Raw genomic sequence first — 20,631 nt, forward strand, 5'->3', positions numbered from 1 at the left:
TTAGATGAGTGTATTCTATTTCAAACTCAAACACTGCCGGAAAGTCTCATGGGAGTGATGACAAAAACTTTGTTATGTCAGTCCAACTTTTGAGTTTACACTAGCAGATGAAATTCTAAACATCTTGGAATCTAATTCCCAAGAATAATAAAGCCCTATATAAATGGCTTGATTTTTCGGAGGGTTCTTCAAACACTGGGATAAGCCAAATCTGTCTTTAGATAAAAGAGGTGAAGGCCATAATCACCCCGCAGAGATTCAGTGGGGTTATGGAGAGATGATGCCCTTGAAACCAAGGATACTACTCTCTGTCTGTTGTTGTTTTCCTGCTGGGCTGTAGCAGTGAAATTAAATGTTAATGGTACATTTTATTTTGGTCTTCCTTTGGGTATGGCTCCTCTTACTCTACGTTCCATCTTTGTTCTCAGCCGACACCATTACCAAATATAGGTTCAGCATTGTTTGGCTGTATACATCAAACAGAATACACCTCTCTACCTAAAAATGTCAGTAGAGCACTTAACTCTATTGTGGAGAGGAGTAGCGTTTGCGCTCTGTAAGATGTCTTCATTTTATCCTGCTCTTCAAGAAGAAAGTGCTGACATGCTCTAGTTATTAGTGATGTCACAGAGCAGTGAGGCGTCCAGCACTGATAACCCAGCCAGGAGGATTGAACCATCCATAGCTTTTCATGTTTCCCGTCTCTCCCTTCACTCACTCCTGTGTTTAATCTTTAAACACCTATTGAACTTTAAAAGAGGGGAGATCTTTGTTGGCGGGTTGACGTTCTAATTTTAAAATCCATTATAGTTTTAAAACTGTCTCAACGACTAAGGAAGATATTCCTATTCTCTGCTCTACAATACTGTACTCTATAGCAGGGTTTTCCAAACTCGGTCCTCTACATTGAACGCCTTTATGTTTAGTGTAACATCATGCCATGAAAGATGTTCCATGAGATTGGATGACAGCACGGGGTGAAACACAATCTGGGGTTTACCCTTCAGTAAGCGACTGGGGGTCAATTGTGTGAGAACAACTGGGCTCATCTCTATGACACTATGGCCACATAACACACATGGTACATTCATTAGCCCTATGTCCGGAATGGAGAGCAGCTCTATGTCAGGAATGGAGAGCAGCTCTATGTCAGGAATGGAGAGCAGCTCTATGTTAGGAATGGTGAGCAGCTCTATGTCAGAAATGGAGAGCAGCTCTATGTCAGGAATGGACAGCAGCTCTATGTCTGGAATGGAGAGCAGCTCTCTGTGCACTTTTTAGAACAGACCAACTGTATACAAAGTATTCTGCATGATTTACTGTATACTGTATGTCTACAGTATAGTCTTAAAATGTTGACTCGTGTACTGACAAACAAGGTCGCTTCAACTGTAGCTCTTATTTTGAGGTTTTGTCAGTCAGACACAATCCATCCCACTTCCTAGTTGTTTGCTGATGGAATTCAGTGAAGCCTCTAACAGGACATGAATGAAGACATCTGAAGGAGCACATGGGGGCTTGTATGGAGAAGGCGCCGTCCTGTCTCAGTAGCAAAATGGCTTGTCCAGTAGGAAGGCTGTCTGAATCAGGGGTTGTAGGGGTCATTCTCCTATACCTCTCTCACACCAGATCATCAGACCACTGTCTGAAGCATGGGGGACCCAGGGCCAGGAGGGGCCACAGTGTCGAGGTGTTCAGAAGCAGAGCCAGGCACTGGGTAACCCTACTGCAGGGTCAAGATAAAAGGAGCGCTGTGCAGAAAATGGTCTGGACACATTGCATTCCAGAGATGGTGTGGGATAACAAGGACAGACGAGGGATTGGAACCACCGCATGAGGAACCATATCGGGTAGGACCCAACACATGCACGGCCATATGGAACAGGTTTACATGGCGAATAGGCCGTGATCTCTGAGCTGGAGGCGATTCGCAGACATCTCACCTGGAGTTATCACATTCCTATGTGATGGATGTGTTTGGAGAAAAGGGGTGATTCCCTCTGTGTGTGTGTGTGTGGGGGGGGGGGGGGGGGGGGGAGTAAATGGTTACTGCTCTGTGTAGTCTGCTGTTTAGATGTGTGCTGCGCTCAAAGAGACAAAGACAAAGACAGAGAAAACACCTGGTCAGGCTGAAATCCCATCACAGTTGAGAACAAGGAATAAAGGAGTGTGACTGCTCCGCAGAGTCTCTGTGGTTGGCTAAGACATGTCCCACAGCTCCAATGTTCCCCTTCTTCTGCTACACTATCTTCCACATGTTCACAGACCACACCATCGACCTACAGTATAACAGCCCCTCAGATCATGAGCCAGACCTTCAATTGAAGCATCCATTTGAACAAATCAACTAGTATTTTGTATGGTATTTGTCAGTCAAATACTGTGATGAATTACAGTACATACTGAGTGGATGTAAATGTAGATTCCTTACGCACATACTAAAATGATTTAATCTGAGACAGTATAATCCCTTTATATGTAAAGGAAACGATTTTAAAGATTTTTCCGTCTCTCAGAATCCTGTGCCTTTGTTTGCACACAGTGCAGCAAAAGCCTTGAGGGGGTGTGTTTGTTTTGCGTTTGCCTGGATCTAGAGCGCAGGGGAGAGGTGTCTACGTGTACACATGGCTGTGTATTCCCCACGTGTGCTGTTAGTCAATTAGAGCTATTATTAAAGGCAAGGGCATCCTGGGAAATAAAAGCAGGCGCAGCAGAGGTGTGTCTGTGCTGTACTGATTTCAACCATTAAACCCTCTCTGGATGCAGAGCCGGGAATTCTGTCAGTGGGTTAGGGAGTCATTTCCTGGCTTGAAGCTTCCCCCCTCCTCTCCTTTTCTTTTTCCATGCAATCATGCTATGCCATCCCAGGGCCCACCTTCCCACTCAATCCCCTCTAACTCCCTTTATCTACCATTACATTTGACTGAAGGATTACTAAAGCTCTCCTCGTTAATCTTCTTGCCTTGGATGTGGAACAGCAGAGCTAGCATCAGGCAGCTCAGCCCACACTACTGACAGTACAGAGACCTCACCACATCCAAGAGGAGGAGAAAAACACCTTCCTGTTCCTCCACAATCAGCAACCAAGCTCACCATTACTAATTCTTGATACTGACTCTTTCTGATGGTGCATTATTGAATGTTTTGAATCTGTGAGCAGTGCTGAATGTAGCATGTCCATCCCGTTTCATCATGGCCTCAGTCTGAGACAGTCTGTGAGCTGACATGCTGTCTTATGTTTCACACTGGGCTTTTCTCTGCATGTCATTGGGAGAGAGACCATGCAGTCTCCTGTTCCTCACATTTTACACCCTCAACTGTCATAGATGTCAAGCAGAACTATTTGTTGTGGTGTGTTGAATGCTTCCTTTTATATCTGTGCAGCGGGACATGCCTGTGTAAACTACGCTGGTGATTTTACAGCATTCCCCTTCCTCAAACGACACTAGTTAAATAACTACTGGGTTATTTAGTGCTGTTAGAAACGATGTTACTGTAAATGTGACTTTTGCGTCTCTAACTGAACCTGCATTACTCAATAATATGAGACACACTCCCACAGTCGAGACCATTAAAGCCACAATGGCATGGGTTAGATGATCAGATTACAATAAAAACCACACATGGGCATTGTTAGGAAGCTGTCCACCCTTGACCATGGCTCTCATTGTATCCTTCTAGAGAGAGATAGAGTATTTCAACTGAAAGGCAAGGACGAACAGAACCCCATGTGTGTCTCTGTGGTGCACCATCTCCTGGAGCTCTGAGGGAAATCAGATCTCTCCTTTCAGGGCCCATTCTGTTCAAAGACCCTGGTGCGGTTCAGGTTCATTTACTCCCGGCACTTCTATGAGAAGTAACTTCATCTGGTTAGTAAGACGATCACGGAAAAATGCCCTGCAATTTAAGCAATAGCGCTGTCTATTGTCAATATTTTGACCGATTTCATGTCCAAGTGTGATTAGGGCCCTGCCAAGGATTTAATTGATACATGTTTAATTCCAGGTTTTGTTGCTGAGGTATTGGAACAAAGCGTCACATTATTAATAAACGAGCAGGACAGCTCTTTCATCTCGGCTGTTATATTATTTTCGGTCTGCGGTTTCATAATCCTCTCTGAAAGAGGATAGTGAAGACTCCCTGAGAGGGCATCTTTCACAAATCAACTCATTATCTAAACATGAGCAGGCAAAAGCGCATCTTTCATAAATAAAGTCATCACTGGCCACAGTCTCACACTGCAATATCAACTTTCAATGTGGAGAAAGATTACACACGTCGATTGATTGCAGGGCTCGATCAAAAATCTAAAAGGATTACCATACAATGGGCAGACCGCAAGTAATAATTTCATCTTTAATGATTTTATTTTCTTCTTTTGCAGCGCATACATTTCTCCTTGTATGCACTGAGTCTCATGACTATTGTATTGGCTCTGCCAACGTTTTGCTGCCTGCCACAGCTCCTGCTCATAAAGCTTTAATAGTCCGCTGAGTGTGGCTATGTGATCAGTGAAGACCTAGCGAAACAAAGAAAAACTGAAAAATGTTGGCTTGTGAACACTGGGAAGTGATGTGTTTGTGTGAGCTTTGGCCTCACACACACTCTCTCAGTACAGCAAAGGGGATGATGAAGATGAAAGACTGCAATGATTTAAGCTTTTCTTCAGAGCAAAGCACCTTGGATGGCTAGCCTCTGTGATTAACTGATTCTTCCCCTGTTGGAGAAATAGGAGAATGATAAGGAACTGGAAGGTGAAACACTTCCACCGCCCAGCATTCTAACGGTGAGTGATTGAAAAATGTGCATTTCCATTGAATGGCTATCAATTTAATTGTATAATCCAGTTTCACACAAAAGCACAGTGATTGAGAATGCCCATGAGACATTCCAATCCGCCAACGCAGTGACTTACATGTAGGTCAAAAAACAACCAGATTCGTGTAATTATGCAGGGGTTTCAAATTAGAGCAGCTATCCTCCGTGTGCCTCTTATTGGTGCGTATTCCTTAAGGAGGGCCTGTGCATGTCCTCATTAGCAGTCATTGATCAGAGGTACTGTTTGTGAGGAGCAAGACGGGCTATCGCCCATCGCTTTCCCTCCTCTCTGCAGAGCCAGAGCTGCTGGGGGCTAATTACAGAGGCAGCAGTACACAGGTGGGTGTTTTATTGTGCCTGCCGGCTGGCTGCATTGCTGTGTCAGCGTGGGCCCTGTCTGCAGGCTGCAAGCTGCAGGCTGATACTGCCCCGTTCTGCTGTTAGCCATCAGGCTCTCTGAGCACGTCCAGCCAATACCACCTGCCGCGGGGCGGACGGGCGTAGCAGCACAGGTGAGGTTGAGCACAGTGATGTTGTGAAATGGTAAATCGATCTGGACCTCGAGTGATTCCAGTCGAAGAGAAGAAAGGTAGGAGGTAGGCGTTTGGAACAAATCCTCTCTTGTCCTTGTATATGAAAGACATACATTTTTGGTGTACCCAGTGGGTGTGTGTGTGGAAGCTTACTGACTCAACACTGCATTGCACCTAAAGCGATAGATGCTACTATTCAGCTTTGATCTTATTTTGGCTATTTGTGTTTTCTTTAGAAACAGTATCAATACACTTATAAACTCAAATCAACTTCAACCTCCACTGTGAGAAACTGAAATATGAACCTCTTTACAACCTTTTCCATCAGAGCTGGAATATGGAATGAGAAGACCTATGACACAATGATTCAATGTAATATATTCACACATCCTTCATGCATTAGCATTACAGCTTCCCATGAGGTAAAGTCATGCATTTAATAGAATTCTCCCAGTCAGGGAAATGGTTTCTATGCTGTGTAGATTTGAATGGACATGTAAAAGGACATCTACTACACTGTGTAGAGCAGGGTTCCCCAACTGGAGGATTTCATTAGGCCCCCCAAGTTTTCTGAGCAAAAAAGAATACCATTTTTAAAATGTTTTAATTGTTTTATTGTTGGACATAAAATACTGTACAAACACCAACAAATCAGCTACAAATTATTTTAATTTTGGAAATCCCATGGATAATAGAGAGATATTGTCACGCCCTGGCCATAGAGAGGGTTTTATTCTCTATTTTGGTTAGGCCAGGGTGTGACTAGGGTGGGCATTCTATGTCCTTTTTTCTATGTTTTTGTATTTCTTTGTTTTGGCCTGGTATGGCTCTCAATCAGGGATAGCTATACATCGTTGTCGCTGATTGGGAGCCATACTTAGGCAGCCTGTTTTCCTTTGGGTTTTGTGGGTAGTTGTTTCTGTTGTGTGGTTTGCACCTGACAGAACTGTTGGCGGTCATTTGTTTCTTAAGTTGAAGTGTTTCGTATTATTAAAACTTCAATATGAACACTCACCACGCTGCATCTTGGTCCCCTCTTTCAGACGATCGTTACAGATATGCAGTATGTGATTGTGTAAGCATGGTTTGAAATGATTATGTTTTAGTAAAGTATTATATCTGTTTGCGATTCTTGTGGTCAATTTGCAGTCTATAAATGATTTGTAATCACGTTCCGGGCCGCCTGACATCCGCTCGGGAAAAAATTGGCCCGGGGCTGAAGCTAGATGATGATCCCTGGTGTAGAGTGTTGAAAGTAATAAATATTCTGAAGGAAAAGTCTCTCCCAGCTATGACAGACCTATGTGATTGGAGTCCAAACACCGGTGGTCTGACAGTCCTCTCCTTTAGAGTGCTTTAGAAATGAACTAGACATGTTCTATATCTGCCAGCTTCAAAAGAAAAGCCATATTCTGTCATACAGTACATAAGCCATAACCTGAAGCACATCTGTTACATATGTGAAGTAATATTCACCAGTTTGTTAATGGAAAAGCCGTGGAGGGATCATTCATATGAAAATGGGACCGTAGAGCCAACATGTCCTATCCACTGTGATGTGTGATCATCCCATCCTCCTGTTTACTTATTCAATATACATGGCCATATTTTAAAAGCTTACACTTTCTGTTCGTAGGGAATAACCTGATCCCTAGAGCAGCATGAAGTGCAGAATGCAGACAGGTACGGTATTATTCTCTGCTGTTTGGATTACTCTTATGAATCTACAGCTGACTAGGTTTGTAAGGTTAGCGTGTCTATCTAGTCTGGCTAACAGAGTTATAGAGAGAGGGATGAGGGTGGCCCTTACCTCTACACACAGTCCCGTTCTCCACAGCCTCGTGGCCAGCCTTGCACATGCAGCGCCCGATAGGCACCATCCACTCGCCATCCCCGTTGCAGTAGAGCTTGATGGGCACGTCCACCTCCTCCCCGTTGGGGATACACACGCCACGCGATGCCACTAGAGAGGTGCTCTCCGCCCCCGACAGGGTTTCCTGGAACACAGCCCCGTTCTGGATGACGCGGGCACACTTCCGGTAGAAGACTCGCACGGCGATGAGTGACATACAGCCGCCGTAGTCCTGGAAGGCCAGGTAAAAGCCGTGTTTGGACACGGGGCCAAAGCTCCGCACCTCTGTGTTGATCTTCATCACCCGGCCACCCAGGTCCACCTGGGAGAAGCTCTCGTCGGCTGCGATGGTGTCCACCTTGATCCAGGGGTTCTCCATCCAGGCCGGGGACACCTTGTTGGCCGTGTCGGAGTCTGACTCATAGTAGTACAGGTTAAAAGTCTCTTTACAGGAGCCGGGCACGTTGGGGATGGAGCTGCAGTCTCGCACGGAGAACTTCATCTCCACGTGGATGCGCTGTGCACCCCGGCGCCGGATGTACTTGGTGCGGACCCAGTTGTTCTGGTTGTTGTCGAACACATTGCACACCTGGTAGGTGCGAATGGTGTTCATGTTCTCGTCGTATCCACTCACCTCCTCCCACTGTGGAAGAAGGACACAGAGGTAAAGGGTTACTCAAATGTAGACACAACATACACTTTGATAATATGTCCCTGTGTTGACCACATGCTGACCGTATATTTTGAATGGTAGGTTTAGTAACACATCAATACCTCCAATTCTTTACCTCTACCTCACACACAACCCAATGGCAAGTGTACCCAGCATCATGGCTACACTACAACCTAACCATAGATAAAGACAGGGCCATCCCGAGCAGCAGCGGTCCCAGTCAGGGTTGAGATTACAGTGCAGGAGATGGGGAGTGTACATTATGGGCAGGGTGTAATCTGCTCCCTAACATTGTTTTGTTGGCACAGAGGTAGGCCTGCAGTGAGAGGTTGTCATCATCAGTACCCGCTGGAGATCCCACTTGGCTCCCTGCATGAACCTGGCCTGTTTGTTTCTCTCGACTCTACTCTAGGACAGGACCATGCATTATTTAGCCAGTAGAGAGCAGGTGTTAAACTCTGCTCATTAGACAGCCAGCAAGGTATTATAGTGCCGCCTCCTCTCTGGCTCCTCTATGTCCTCTGGCCAAATACAAAAAAGGAAACTATTTGCATAAAGTCACTGTCGGAAGAAGCTCTTCAAGGGTAAGAAATACAGGAAAAACAATCCCCCGGTCGGTCTAAATAATGAGAAAAATAAATCCTTCTCTCCAATGCATGGGTGATGCACCCAATTTTCCTGTTTTTGAATTACAATGTGTTATTGAATACTACAATAAGCAAATCTCCAAATTAGTCCAGCACCAACACATCAGTTATTGTAAATGAAACAGATCAGTCATTGTACCTAAACACATGCATGACATGAATTTAACCCTAATCTGAGTCCCACTCCAATGAAACATAGAACTGGGGTAATCACATTACACAGGTCATTATCTGCAAACAGAGAGCAGATTTCACTTTGTGTGCTAGGGATACTTTTCATTTCACACACACACACACACACACACACACACACACACACACACACACACACACACACACACACACACACACACACACACACACACACACACACACACACACACACACACACGATATAGTAAAGCGTTCATATGCAACCTCTGCTGTTACTCCAATGGACTCCAACCACTGTGACCTTGACCTGACAAGTTCATCTGAAGAGAAAGCTTTTCTTAACACCAAAGCCTCTTCACACTAGTCAGCTGCACCCCGTGCTGCCTTTACCCCATACCCCTCTTATCCCTCTTCACTCTTCACTTCACAGCTGACATCATTTCCTAAATTACTACCCACTTAACAAGGATTCTGACAGAGTTTTGACGGGTAAGGAGGAGCGAGTCAGCCCTCATGTTTAAGACCCACGTTCTATCAAACACTCACAGACTAATTACAGCTTTTCTTCTTTATTCCCATTTCCATATTATTCTCTCCAGACAGACAGACATCATACCACATTTGTACAGTTCATTAATAACAGTTGATTGATGTAAAACCTTTAGTAACTGGAGGGATTTGAAGGAGAAAGGTATGAAGAAAATGTATTATTGTAATACTGGCACTAACTCAAAACTATTAAGATTGTGTTTGTAGACAATGTTTAAAGAGACCTTGGATGTGTTTCAACCAGATGGTAGCTATATGTCTTCATTTTGATGACACACATCTACAAATCTTTTAGAATTACGAGAATGTATCAGATATGGTCCATTAATATGCAATAAAAGCTACTCATTAATACTGTAAGTGTATGAATGTTAATGTTGACCAAAATGGGGGGCCTTGATTTACAGTTAAGAGACATTCTGGGAGGGGGAATGTGTTGGTCGTCCCATCTATTCCCCATCCAAATGGACACAGCCATCCAGGGTCATGGGCAGCCATTGACCTTTCCACCTCCATTCACAGAGTGACACTCTTTTCAGACAGAGGTCGTGGACCGATTAAACAGGAAAGGACAGAGTGTGACGTTCTCTTGTGCTGAGCCCCAAGCATCGCTCCATCAAACTTAAACAATGTGAACTGGGGTTGGGGGTAGGGCGGTAGCCACTAATGAGAGATAGTGACTACAGGAAGGGGGAATAGGGCCAGGCTAAAAAGACCCCAAACAAATGTGTTTTGATGGAGGGCCCCTTTTAGTCCTGTCACGGCTTTGCTGCCCTGCTTTCATCAGAGCCAGTGGAGGGAAGCAAATGGGGCATAATAAGAGGCCAGCGATCAAGCGCCGAGTGTGAAATAAGAAGAAACGTCTTCATTTTCACAGCTTTTCCTCCCGGTACTATAGTGGGAGTGAGGCTGCAGGGCGGTCATGTGTTAGGTAAGGTGGTGGAGTTGATTGTGGTGGGGGGGTGGAGGAGTTCATGGTGGGGTTGGTTAAGAAGGATGAAGGGCTCTTTGAGGAGGATGGGAATTGTAACACTAACTCTCTCTCCTTTGAGATAGTTTTTTACCACACACAGACTTGTTTATCTGAGTCCAGATCTATTGAGAGGGGGACCATCACGACCACCATGTAGAGTATCTTGACTGGATGTACTGTTGGCTACGTAGCTGGATGTATGCTATAAAGCAGGAGATACTGTACAATGTATTTAAAAATCAAATACATTATTACTTTTTCCTGTATGCTTGATATCAGTCAAAGGCATCATTCAAATAATAATTGAATTCACAGTTACAACATCTGTCCTACGTGAACAAACCTACTGGTAACTGCCAAAATAAAGGAAATACCAACAAAACGTGTCTTAACGCCACGAGCAGCCAGAACAGATTCAATGTGCCTTGGCATATATTTTAAGTGTCTGGAATTCTATTGGAGGGATGCGACACCATTCTTCCACAAGAAATTCCATAATTTGGTATTTTGTTGATGGTGGTGGAAAACGCTGTCTCAGGCGCCACTTCAGAATCTCCCATAAGTGTTCAATTAGGTAGAGATCTGGTGACTAAGACACGCACACACAAACACACACAAACACTTTAAACCCCCTATGCTCCTTTGAGACCCCTCTTTTAAAGTCACTGATATCTCTTCTTCTAGTCATGGTAGCCAAAATAATGGAAAACTGGTCAGTTTTAAGCATGACCCTAAACATGATGGGATGTTCATTGCTTAATTAAATCAGGAACCACCCCTATGTGGACGCACCTGCTTTCAATATACTTTGTATCCCTCATTTACTCAAGTGTTTCCATTATTTTGGCAGTTACCTGTATATGTCAAGGTGAAACACACAGAATCAAGGTATTCTTTCATAGCACTGCATGAGCTTCCATCTGCTGAAACACAACATTAATTTATGGACATAAAGAGCTCACAGACTGAACAAGTGAGAACTTGCAATCAACAACACGCCAGAGGAGCTGCTCTCTTCAAGGTCCTGTGTTCTGGGGTCACACACTCACATAAAGGAGCTCCTTCTAATGGGGTGTCATCGGCCCTTAGTGCTCAGAGGTTGGCACCCAAACATAAAGAGGACCATCATAAGTGGGGCGCCAAAGTGTCCAGGGTCGCATCTATGGTCTTGAGGGTCGTACCCAAATATAAAGACAGTCATTACAGCGCTAGCGGTGCAGAGCACTGTGCATTCTGCTGCACTGCTCTACTGAGTGTGAACGGGATGAACAATGGGTTAGGCAATTGTTGGCCATCTTTTAATTTCAGCTAAATAATGAGTTTAAATGCCACTTATCCTCTTGACTCACATTAATGATAAATGACCTTAGAATGAAATCTGATGAATGTGCTCTGTATAGCTATGCAGTTTGGAAAAGTACACAATGTGTGAACTGCCAGCCGCTTACTGTAGCTGTATGAAATTATAGAGCATGCTGGACTCAGAGAATGAGGTTCTGGATTGATAACTCCCAGGGCTGCCAGCCACTCCAGGATGGGGTTAAAGTTCAGCTGACCTTCAGTCTCCCTGACAATGTGTCTCTGCTGTAAAGCCAAGCAGAACACACTGTCAGGGATGAGTTATAGAGTAGACTAACACCAAATCACAAACTATTCCCAAAAGGAAGCTTTTTGCTACATTAAATGATCCAAAATAAAGTCTTTATGGTCTCTAGTATGGACTTTTGTGTCTAACTGAACCTCCTTCCTGGGGTGGAGTGGGCTGGCAGGGTGAGCGGCCTCCTGAGCCATTTACATCATTCAAAGGCCACAGTGGCATGCATGACACAACATGAAATGTGTACTTCAGTTCTCACGTCTTGTCATTACAGTATGAGGATCGACCCAGGATGGCTGAAGCATCAGAGAACAGCTACAGACATACAAAACATTCCAGCACTCTGCCACTGACAACAAGTAAATAAATAATTCACATGAAGAAGAAAGAATCCAATGGAAATCTCCTGGGGCCAAGTTGTCCAATTTGCAGTTGTGGGAAATCTGTTAGAGTAAGAGTGCTGTGCCCTAAGGGGACAGGGCAGGACAAATGACACCCAGTCTCTGCATTGAGTTACAAAGAGGGGAACAAAACGAGCCAAGTACTGCAGGAGTCCCAGCCACATGGAGGGCACAGAGAGAGACACACAGAGAGAGACACAGGGAGACATGAGTAGAACGGTCTGGTGCAGTCAACTTCAATTACCATTGTCCATTTGTTATGTTCAACATGTAAAGTTAGACAAACAAGCTTCCTATTGATGCTTTAATCCCCTTCCACCAATCTACACAAGGATCATATTTACATTTTTACTTTGGAGTAAATTAAAGACATGACAATATAATGCATGCCAAGTTGCCAACCCGGGATTGACATTTCAGTGCTCATATAAAATCATAACCATACAAATATGTTCTCCCCCATGATGAAGAGGTCTTAAAAAGGCAGGATATAGTTTTACAGACCAACTTTAATCGACAATCATACTAAATTAGGGGTTACTCTATTCTAACGAGTTCCATATACTTAAATATGCTTTAACATGACCATTTAGGTAAGGAAATGGCTATATACAAAGTCATAACCAGGATCTGTCATAACCAGACTTTTTTTTATACTGAATTAACTCTTTAAATGACAAAACCTGCCTTTTAATGAAACTTGTTGTGAATTGACATGCATGGAATATAGGATCTTATATAAGACTTCCATATTTCATATTCCAGTCATATTCATTATAGCCCGACTATAGAGAATGTACAGATCTGTAGATCCCTAAAATGTCTCTAAGAAGTTGTAGATTTTAACTAGTCTAGTGCCAAATCCTCCATACATACAGTGCATTTGGAAAGTATTCAGACCAAATGACGTTTTCCAGATTTTGTTACATTACAGCCTTATTCTAAAATAGATTAAATATATATTTTTTATCATCAATCTACACACAATATCCCATAATGCCAAAGAAAAAACAGAAATATCACATCTACATAAGTATTCAAACCCTTTACTCAGTACTTTTGCTGAAGCACCTTTGGCAGCAAATTACAGCCTCGAGTCTTCTTGGGTATGACGCTACAAGCTTGGCACACCTGTATTTGGGGAGTTTCTCCCATTCTTCTCTGTAGACCCTCTCAAGCTCTGTCAGGTTGGATGGGGAGTGTCGCTGCACAGCTAATTTCAGGTCTCTCCAGAGATGTTAGATTGGGTTCAAGTCCGGGATTTGGCTATGCCACAAGCACATTCAGAGACTTGTCCCGAAGCCACTTCTGCGTTGTTTTGGCTGTGTGTTTAGGGTCGTTGTCCTGCTGGAAAATGAACCTTTACCCCAGTCTGAGGTCCTGAGTGCTATGGAGCAGGTTTTCATCAATGATCTCTCTGTACTTTGCTCTGTTCATCTTTCCCTCGATCCTGACTAGTCTCCTAGTCCCTGCCACTGAAAAACATCCCCACAGCATGATGCTGCCACCATCATGCTTCACTGTAGGGATGGTGCCAGGTTTTCTCCAGACGTGACACTTGGCCAACGAGTTCAATCTTGGTTTCATCATACCAGAGAATCGTGTTTCTCATGGTCTGAGAGTCTTTAGGTGCCTTTTGACAAACTGTCATGTGCCTTTTACTGAGGAGTGGCTTCCATCTGGCCACTCTACGATAAAGGCCTGATTGGTGGAGTGCTACAGAGATGTTTATCCTTCTATAAGGTTCTCCCATCTCCACAGAGGAACTCTGGAGCTCTGTCAGAATGATCATTGGGTTCTTGGTCACCTCCCTGACGAAGGCCCTTCTCCCCTGATTGCTCAGTTTGCCCGGGTGGCCAGCTCTAGAGTCTTGGTGGTTCCAAACTTCTTCCATATAAGGATGATGGAGGCCACTGTGCTCTTGAGGACCTTCAATGCTGCAGAAATGTTTTGGTACCCTTCCCCAGATCTGTGCCTCGACACAATTTTGTCTCGGAGCTCTACCGACAATTCCTTTCGACCTCATGGCTTGGTTTTCGCTCTGACATGCACGGGCAAGTGTGGGACCTTATATAGACAGGTGTGTGCCTTTCCAAATCATGCCCAATCAATTGAATTTACCACAGGTGGAGTCCAATCAAGTTGTAGAAACATCTCAAGGATGATCAATGGAAACACGATGCACCTGATCTCAATTACAACTCTCATATCATAGCTGTTTTATTTTTAATACATTTGCAAAAAAAACTAAAAAACGTTTCACTTTGTCATTATGGGGTATTGTGTGTAGATTGATGAGGGAAATCATTTATTTAATCGATTTTAGAATAAGACTGTCACGTAACAAAATGTGTAAAAAGTGAAGGGGTCTGAATATTTTCAGAAGGCACTGTATTAATGCCTTATTAATCTGATTCTGAATCCACTCACAAGTTGACATAAAATAAATGTTTATCATTGCTAAAGCAGAATATTAAATCAAAGTATTACACCTAGGGTTAGAATGTGCTGTGGCCAACAAACCTTTACCTCTACAATCCAGTTCTGTGTCACACAGAACATTTCTTTACTGGTGCTGAGCCCACAGGCCACATCATTAGGCCTTAATATATGAAGACCTCAACATCCTCTCCACATAATGGGTGTTTTTAGTGCAATGTCTACATTAATTTGTAACTGCCTGCAAGGTCCGGAAGGCCGCACTGAAAATTGGTTATAATTCTTTGCCGTCAAAATTTCTATTGTTTTTTGAATTTTTGGTGCTCCCTGACTGTCTAGTGATCATTAGCGAGCTGGACAGTTACGAAACTGTATGACTATAGGCCCATTACAATTTCTACACAGTATTGATTTGGTTTTAGTCATTTTAAAGTTTACTTTTTTTATCTACTCAAACCGCCAGCGGGCCGGATTGGACCCCCTCGCGGGCAAGTGCCGTATGTTTCACACCCCTGGGCTAGAGGTTAGAGGTGATACCTTCACAGCAGCTCTGTGAAGGTCAGAAGGCCTGGTGTTCACAGTTCTCTCAACTCCCACTTAGGGGAAACACTGACCACTTAACCTCTCTGTTGCTCTGCTTTGTATCAAACAGCCTCTCCTCCCACTGCCCTGTCCTGTGCACAACATACCTTCCCTATTCTGCCTGAGGCAAGTAATGTGTTATAGTTGACTAAATATTACATGGAATCTTAATCATAACATATTTCAGTTCTTGGAGGCAGTTTCAGCTGCTGCTTTAGTTAAACTTTTATTTTAGGTAATACAGGGCTGCAGCCGCCACTATAATAAGGGGTAAACTGACTGTGCAACAGATGGGAACACACCTGGAGAGCACTCATAAAAGTTGGTTTGTTCATGTTTCACTGGAATGTTAGTTTATGTAATGCTACCAACACCTGGAAAGTGAAGAACTATGTATTTGAAAAAATGTGAATACATTTATTTAATTCAATGTCCATTAATTCAATCTTGGGAGAAAAATGTAAACCATCTAAGTGAAATGGTACCAGTGATTTTGTATCCCTATTGTACAGTTGACTATGTAACACATTATGATATATTTCATGAAGCTCTACAGAGTAGTGAAAGGCCAAGTGCTGGTGTGGTGCAGCGCTGAATGTTACTGATCCGTCAGTTAAGCCCGTAAAGCCATGCATGTGTAAGACAATAGCTACTGTAAAGCATCTATGACTGGTATATTGAGCAAGTCCACTAATCACACCTGTTCCTGTTGTGCTGGTCCACTTGGGAAAGTGAGGGCCACATGAGACTTCACAATGGATTGTGACCTCATCCAGTTCCATAATTTCCCCATAAAACCCCAACGTCTGAATCTGATAGGTCTTGTACCTGACCAATCAGGGCCTGAGAGGTACTTTGGGTCTCCAATCACAGTGAAATAAATAAGAGAATCTTCAACACGGACATCGCATAATGTTTCATCTGAGGTAAAAAGCTTTTCATAATCTACCTGTAGAAGCGTGCCCCTTATAAGCTTGTCTGAAGCTGCAAGAGTAGACAATTCTAGACTTTGTGTCTAGCATAAAGGGATACAGGACACTAAAAGCTGACTGGGGCTTGTCTTTGATGTGAGAATTGAGACCCTAAAGCGTTGATGCTGATTAATAAATCTAAACAGGGCAGATTTTTAATCACTGGCCTTTTCAAATGTTTGATTTTCAAGTCTGAAGTTCTGACTTATTCATATAGATAATTAAATAGACTTTTCTGATTGTTTCGCTAAACCTTAAATTTTGTAAAGATGAAAGGGAGACGTGACGCAAACTACCTGTAAGATTCCCAGCCTCATTAACGGGGAAATGGCGGCGCTGGTTCTGTTTAGATTGAATCCAGAGCTGGTAGAGGAATACACCAGTCCTCTTTGTTCTCTCATATTAATTGTAAGAACTAGCAGGGAAGAAACAGCATGCCCTCAGGTTGAGGGAGATGTTGAGCTCAATTATTGCAGAAGATCTTTGAAGTTGCAGCAGTTGACTGTTGAAGCCCTTATTTCTTCTTCCTCCTACTTTTTTCGTGCTTAAAGACACACTGCATGATACAGTATAATTCAAACCAGCCTGGATACCAACCACAGAAGCATAAATAATTGAATAAAATAGGGAGTGGTTTTCTGAAATGCACCAGCAAATAAGTCTACAACATATTTCTCTGTGTTTTGGACCCAGTCTGAGGAGTCTGGATCATGTGGTGAGGGAAGAAGTGTAGGAGGCTGAGGTTCTGGTTTCGGCTGGCCCGGAGAGGGCTAGGCTTGTGTGTGGCTAGATGAAACCAATGCCTTGGCACACCATGTGGAAAAAGTGTGCATCAAACGCTGCTAGAGTCCATATTACACATAGCTTCATGCCTTGCATATGAACAGAAGTAATTAGCAATGCATTTATGATTGTACAATGTGACATTCATAAGGCTAGATTGTGTGGTGCAGTGGGGGCAGTTCAGGTCAAAGTGGAGAAAGTGGAGACCATTAACTCAAGGTAAACCTAACCAAGCATGTAGCCAGTTAATATTAAAGACCACCGCAATACTATTGGTCTCAATTGACCTCTACAGAACTTCTTTTATTTTAAAGCACCAGTAGGCAAAGTTTAACACCAACTCAAAACCTCCGCCCTGCAAAGAGAGAGAGGGAGATCATTTCTCAAAAAGATTGAAGATGTTTTCTGAAAGAGCCCAAAAGCCCACTGTTAAATTTGGATTATAGTTTCTCTCATGACTTCTGCACAGCTTTACGATGTCTTTCTTACAAAGACTTGGCTCACTGTGGAGAGAGCTTTCTGAGATATTACTGGCCTTTGACCTTGAAGTGAGAAATGAAAACACTACCAGTATCACATCTGTCACAGCAGTCAGGGCAGATTTACTGATAAGCTTGAGTTTGACACCCAACAGTAGGGAGAAATAATCCTTACTTTTGGGTGTTAAAAGTACAATGCAGCCGTTTTTGTCTTAATATCAAATCTTTCTGAGTAACAATTAAGTAATTTACTATGATTGTTTTCAATTAAAGTGGTCAAAAGGAAACAAAAATAACTTCTTAAAAAAAGAGCAATTTCTCAAGCAAGAAGTTTGCTAAGATTGTCTAGGAGTGGTCTGAGTGGGGAGGGGAAACCTGAAAACTAGCTGTTATTGGCAGAGGTTTGGAACAATTTTTTATTGGTCTATTAACTAATTTAACACCTGGTGATGTCACTCCATCCCATCAAAACTCCATCCCACCAAAACAGGCTGAATTTTCAGGTGGTGGTTTCAAATAGTTCTTACACTAAAAAGGTATTATCATAATTTTTACAATTTCACAGTATTATTCCAACCTCATAGTGTGGAAATATATATATAAAACACATGGAAATCACACTTTTGACTGCAGTGGACCTTTAAAACCAAAGTGTATCTGTAAGGACCTTAAATTAACTGAAAATGTAGTGTACTGTAGTATTGCTGCATCTGCATGCAAATGAATAAATCAGCAATCGAGTTAATTAAGTAACTCAAATGAAAATTCAATGACATCAAGTAGATGATGAGGTAACACTCACGCTGTTGTCACTGGAACCTGACACGGGATAGACTGTCCAGCCCAGCTCAGCTGTCGCTGTGGTAGAGTCCATTAGTGTTTCTGTGGAGGAGAGAGAGAGGGCGGTCAGACAACTACTTTCAAACAAACAATATACAGTAGCAGCAGTGCACATTTACAGCAGGTGAGCATAGGCGAAGATGGGAGTCCATTAATGAGTCCATCCATTCAAACCCTGATCAGATATTATTTCAATTCATTGCAATGAAAATATACACTGCTCAAAAAAATAAAGGGAACACTTAAACAACACAATGTAACTCCAAGTCAATCACACTTCTGTGAAATCAAACTGTCCACTTAGGAAGCAACACTGATTGACAATAAATTTCACATGCTGTTGTGCAAATGGAATAGACAACAGGTGGAAATTATAGGCAATTAGCAAGACACCCCCGATAAAGGAGTGGTTCTGCAGGTGGTGACCACAGACCACTTCTCAGTTCCTATGCTTCCTGGCTGATGTTTTGGTCACTTTTGAATGCTGGTGGTGCTTTCACTCTAGTGGTAGCGTGAGTGGCTCAGGTAGTGCAGCTCATCCAGGATGGCACATCAATGCGAGCTGTGGCAAGAAGGTTTGCTGTGTCTGTCAGCGTAGTGTCCAGAGCATGGAGGCGCTACCAGGAGACAGGCCAGTACATCAGGAGATGTGGAGGAGGCCGTAGGAGGGCAACAACCCAGCAGCAGGACCGCTACCTCCGCCTTTGGGCAAGGAGGAGCTGGAGGAGCACTGCCAGAGCCCTGCAAAATGACCTCCAGCAGGCCACAAATGTGCATGTGTCTGCTCAAACGGTCAGAAACAGACTCCATGAGGGTGGTATGAGGGCCCGACGTCCACAGGTGGGGGTTGTGCTTACAGCCCAACACCGTGCAGGACGTTTGGCATTTGCCAGAGAACACCAAGATTGGCAAATTCGCCACTGGCACCCTTTGCTCTTCACAGATGAAAGCAGGTTCACACTGAGCACATGTGACAGACGTGACAGAGTCTGGAGACGCCGTGGAGAACGTTCTGCTGCCTGCAACATCCTCCAGCATGACCGGTTTGGCGGTGGGTCAGTCATGGTGTGGGGTGGCATTTCTTTGGGAGGCCGCACAGCCCTCCATGTGCTCGCCAGAGGTAGCCTGACTGCCATTAGATACCGAGATGAGATCCTCAGACCCCTTGTGAGACCATATGCTGGTGCAGTCGGCCCTGGGTTCCTCCTAATGCAAGACAATGCTAGACCTCATGTGGCTGGAGTGTGTCAGCAGTTCCTGCAAGAGGAAGGCATTGATGCTATGGACTGGCCCGCCCGTTCCCCAAACCTGAATCCAATTGAGCACATCTGGGACATCATGTCTCGCTCTATCCACCAACGCCACGTTGCACCACAGACTGTCCAGGAGTTGGCGGATGCTTTAGTCCAAGTCTGGGAGGAGATCCCTCAGGAGACCATCCGCCGCCTCATCCGGAGCATGCCCAGGCGTTGTAGGGAGGTCATACAGGCACGTGGAGGCCACACACACTACTGAGCCTCATTTTGACTTGTTTTAAGGACATTACATCAAAGTTGGATCAGCCTGTAGTGTGGTTTTCCACTTTAATTTTGAGTGTGACTCCAAATCCAGACCTCCATGGGTTGATAAATTGGATTTCCATTTTTTGTGTGATTTTGTTGTCAGCACATTCAACTATGTAAAGAAAAAAGTATTTAATAAGATTATTTCATTCATTCAGATCTAGGATGTTATTTTAGTGTTCCCTTAATTTTTTTGAGCAGTATACTTCATTTTTCAGTGTCAAAAATACTCCTATTGTAGATAGTATATTTGCAGATATCTCCATTATCCCCTCTGTCAAAGTTGGCATTGCTTTTGTTTGAGACCCAGGCATATTTGGCTACATGCTGTAGTGGTAAACAGAGGGGCATAGTGTGACCATCCACATGGAAAAGAACAGATCACTGGGTTCACTGGAACCTGGTCAACTCTACCACAGCCACCAAGCTACTACATGATAGGTCAACTTCCACTCAACAGGCACATGCTTCTTCAGTTCTACCCCCTGGCTTTGAGGGGCAAGCGCACTCTAAACGAGCTGGATTAGCTGGTGGAAAAAAACACCTCTGGTAATTAGGGTCAAAGAGGTATGTCTCCTGTTTGTCATGAGGTCCTCTGTGGCCAGCCAATGGAATTTCAGCGGCAGGCCAGGCAGGCTGTCCTTCAGAGCCTTCTCTCTGAGGGACACAGAGGGGAGAGGGAGGGGGAAGAAGGAGGGTACTGCAGGCCTAATGAATTTCCCCTGCTTATTAGCCTGCAGCACCAGTGTTGAGCTGGAGCAGATGGAGACAACATTCAT

At 43.8% G+C, this 20,631-nt stretch overlaps 1 protein-coding gene across 3 annotated transcripts in view; it reads right to left on the reverse strand.

The window, feature by feature from the left end:
* Positions 1-20,631, reverse strand: part of LOC106565894 (ephrin type-B receptor 2) — a 170,971-nt gene that overhangs the window by 84,211 nt on the left and 66,129 nt on the right. For all 3 annotated transcript variants that reach the window (XM_082959294.1, XM_014133558.3, XM_082959293.1), the window contains exons 2-3: positions 18,253-18,332; positions 7,162-7,846 (exon numbers count right to left, since the gene is read on the reverse strand). In XM_082959294.1, coding sequence (XP_082815420.1) covers positions 7,162-7,846; positions 18,253-18,332 — 765 coding nt within the window. The remainder of the gene's footprint in view (positions 1-7,161; positions 7,847-18,252; positions 18,333-20,631) is intronic.

This window comes from Salmo salar, chromosome 12 (genome assembly GCF_965601325.2).
Source record: "Salmo salar chromosome 12, fSalSal1, whole genome shotgun sequence".
NCBI lineage: Eukaryota > Metazoa > Chordata > Actinopteri > Salmoniformes > Salmonidae > Salmo > Salmo salar.